Source organism: Mustela nigripes, chromosome 6 (assembly GCF_022355385.1).
Source record: "Mustela nigripes isolate SB6536 chromosome 6, MUSNIG.SB6536, whole genome shotgun sequence".
In the NCBI taxonomy this organism is placed as follows: Eukaryota; Metazoa; Chordata; class Mammalia; order Carnivora; family Mustelidae; genus Mustela; species Mustela nigripes.
In genome coordinates this window covers 89700134-89703496 of record NC_081562.1, presented here as the reverse complement: position 1 = coordinate 89703496, position 3363 = coordinate 89700134, and the positions used below count along the sequence as shown (strand labels likewise).

General features: G+C 34.9%; 1 protein-coding gene across 1 annotated transcript; it reads left to right on the top strand.

The window, feature by feature from the left end:
• The first annotated feature begins 2149 nt into the window (after nt 1-2149).
• Nucleotides 2150-3124, top strand: LOC132020347 (olfactory receptor 9K2-like). Its single transcript, XM_059404524.1, has one exon. It carries the CDS (start codon nt 2162-2164, stop codon nt 3122-3124), a length of 963 nt encoding a protein of 320 aa, XP_059260507.1. The 5' UTR covers nt 2150-2161.
• The last annotated feature ends 239 nt before the right edge of the window (nt 3125-3363 follow it).

Below are 3363 nucleotides of genomic sequence, written 5' to 3'. Positions count from 1 at the left end.
ATTCACATAAATTAATATTTTCCTGTTTAAAGTAACAAACCTATTTATTCTTCCTACACCAACAAAACTTTTACTAATATTATATTAAAATGAGGAGCTCTTGCCCTATATCATTTTGTATTCCACACACTGAAAAGTTCTAGATAAATTCTAGAAATAATTTTTAATTAAATGGAGGTTTAGGAGCACCTCGGTAGCTCAGTTAATTAAGTGTCTGCCTTTGGCTCAGGTCATATTCTCAAGATCCTGGGATCCTGTCCTGCAATGGACTTCCTGCTCAGCAGGGATTCTGCTTCTCCTTCTGCCTCTTACCCTGCTTCATCCTCTCTCTCATTCTCTCTCAGTCTCTAGCTGTCAAATAAATAAGTAAAAACTTTAAAAGGGAGGACTTAAAAGGTAAGATTACAATTAATTCATGGAAATATTTAGGACAAAAATGGCATCTTGAAAATATTAAGCCCATTAAGTATAGTGTTATCTCTATGGTTTTAATGTAGTCTTTCCATCACAAATATTTTAAAATATTTCACTAAGAAATTTTAAAATAATCTTCTTGAATGTTATTATTTCTTTTATTTTCTAATTGTTTAGTTTTGAATATATGAAAACATAGAAATCACAAAACATTATCTGACCTTTAATTTGTGTTTTAAATATTTATGACATCATGAAATATGTCTACATCAAGGAATACAGGTAAGCCCTAAGCTGGAGTGAATTTTTGTCTTTTTTGAATTATAATTAATGTAATTTACTACATAATTAAAAATATTCACTTTTTAGTCTAACATCTAACTCTTTTCTCATATGGTACAAACTTTTATATCTGTCTCTCTGTGCCTACCAATACATATGTTATGACAATTACCAGAAACTTTTTCTTCATCAGTGAAAAAATTAAGTTCAAAGAAATTCCCAAAGGATACATACAACCTGTACCTGGAAAAGTTCCCTGTACTTGTAATATTATTAGATTATTTTGTTTGTATCTGCGGCTAACACAGTCCTCATGGACAACAGCCCTGGAGCCCGCACTTAGGTCTCCACAACTGACTTTAAGATTACTCTTCTCCCAGTGGAATCGATCAGAGGATGAGCAACTGTAATGTTGGAATATCCTGAAGAAAGGTTTCACAGGGCTAAAAATAAGAACATTGTAAACAACCATTGTTGACACTCAAACAAATGATGATTGACTCTAGATGACACAAAGTCGCTAAGGTCCTTTAACACCCATGATTATTTCATTAGCCTTAAGACATATAAAGCATACTAGATTTTATGAAAAGAACTTTCCTTCAGTATATTCTTTAAATATACTTTCCCTGAATGAAGAGCAAGATCCCTTGAACTGATGCAACTTTACTAGAAAGTCATCTTTGTGGCGTAAGAACTGCAATGTTCATCAGCTTCTCTCTGCTTCAAAAAAAGCTAAATGATTATGGCATATTTTAAATAAACAACTACCAGTGGAAGTAAAGTAAATATAATGAGGCAAGAAGAATGCATTATTTAGGAGAATGGACTTGATCTATGGAAATGACCATTTATTTAGAAAGAGCTTTAAACAATTTTATTTAACATAAGATTAGTGGCTTTTAAATTTTTTAATTTTATCATACATATCACTTACCTATTTTTAGTCTCTTTTTGAAATGATGGGTACAGTAGTAATAAAAGTTAAAGAAACTGAGGCAAATAAGGTAACAATACAGGAAAATGTTTTTATTATTGTCATGTAATGATTCAAACACTGGACTATCATAGGCTGCCAACCTTGTCATAGAGATTACATGTAGCATCTCTGTTTTAGATTATCATAGCACTCTTATTTTAGATAATAAAGTGAAAAATTAGACAATATTAAATTCTATAACTGACTGAACTCTGAGCAAAATTATGACTTAAATACAATAACTCCAAAATGTCTTTCACTGCTTAATAACTGAATACCAACTTCATAAGTCTAACATTATCTAATGCAAATTCTTGAACGCTCATGACATTAAAATTGTTTTATATGCAATATTGAATTAAGATGCAAATAATGTATTCTACATTTAAGAAACTATGTGACTAAGAAAAAAAGCCTGGATTGCATTTGTGTTTTGTTTTTGCTTTTGTTTTTGTTTTGCTTTATGTCTCTCAGCAGGTTTCTGCCATGAGTGACAAGGGGACCAGCAATCACTCAGAAGTGACTGACTTCATTCTTGTAGGCTTCAGGGTCTGCCCAGAACTCCACATTCTTCTCTTCCTGCTCTTTCTGCTTGTGTATGCCATGATCCTTCTAGGGAATGTGGGGATGATGACCGTTATTATGACTGATCCAAGGCTGAACACACCAATGTATTTCTTCCTAGGCAACCTCTCCTTCATTGATCTCTTCTATTCTTCTGTTATTGCACCCAAGGCTATGATCAACTTCTGGTCTGAGAGCAAGTCCATCTCCTTTGCCGGCTGTGTGACCCAGCTCTTTCTCTTTGCCCTTTTCATTGTGGCTGAGGGATTTCTCCTGGCAGTCATGGCTTATGACCGCTTCATTGCCATCTGCAACCCACTCCTCTACTCTGTCCAGATGTCAGCTCGTCTCTGCATTCGGTTGGTGGCTGGTTCCTATTTTTGTGGCTGCATCAGCTCAGTTCTTCAGACGAGCATGACATTTACTTTGTCCTTTTGTGCTTACCGCACCATTGATCACTTTTACTGTGATGACCGTCCACTTCAAAGGATTTCTTGTTCTGATCTCTACCTTCATAAGATAGTTTCCTTTTTCTTATGCAGCATTATTATTTTGCCTACCATAATAGTCATTATCGTGTCCTATATGTATATTGTGTCCACAGTTCTAAAGATACGCTCCTCTGAGGGACGTAAGAAAGCCTTCTCCACTTGCAGCTCTCACCTAGGTGTCGTGAGTGTACTGTACGGTGCCATCGTTTTTATGTATGTCATCCCTGACAGATTTCCTGAGCTGAGTAAAGTGGCTTCCTTATGTTACACCTTAGTTACTCCCATGTTGAATCCTTTGATTTACTCCCTGAGAAACAAAGATGTCAAAGAAGCTCTGAGAAAGATCCTGGGGAAAAAAGCATTTCTATTTAATTCTATCTTAACAGTGACATAATTGAAAGGCCTGGACATTATGACAACTTGGGGAGGAATCGATGCAAAGAATGCCTCCAATGAATATGAAAAATTTAATTTTAGAAAGTTTATTTATTTGAATCTCATGAACTTAACAGCTGGCAAGTACATTTTGGAGTGGAATGGCTTTCTCCATTCTTCGTCTTCATTTGGGTAAAGATCATGATTGCTGTGTATTTCGATTTTAGGGAAAATATATTCCAGATTTGGTGCTGGAAC

What these genes read in the sequence shown, in the direction of transcription:
- LOC132020347 (XM_059404524.1), top strand. Translation starts at nt 2,162, where the DNA reads ATGAGTGACAAGGGGACCAGCAATCACTCAGAAGTGACTGACTTCATT.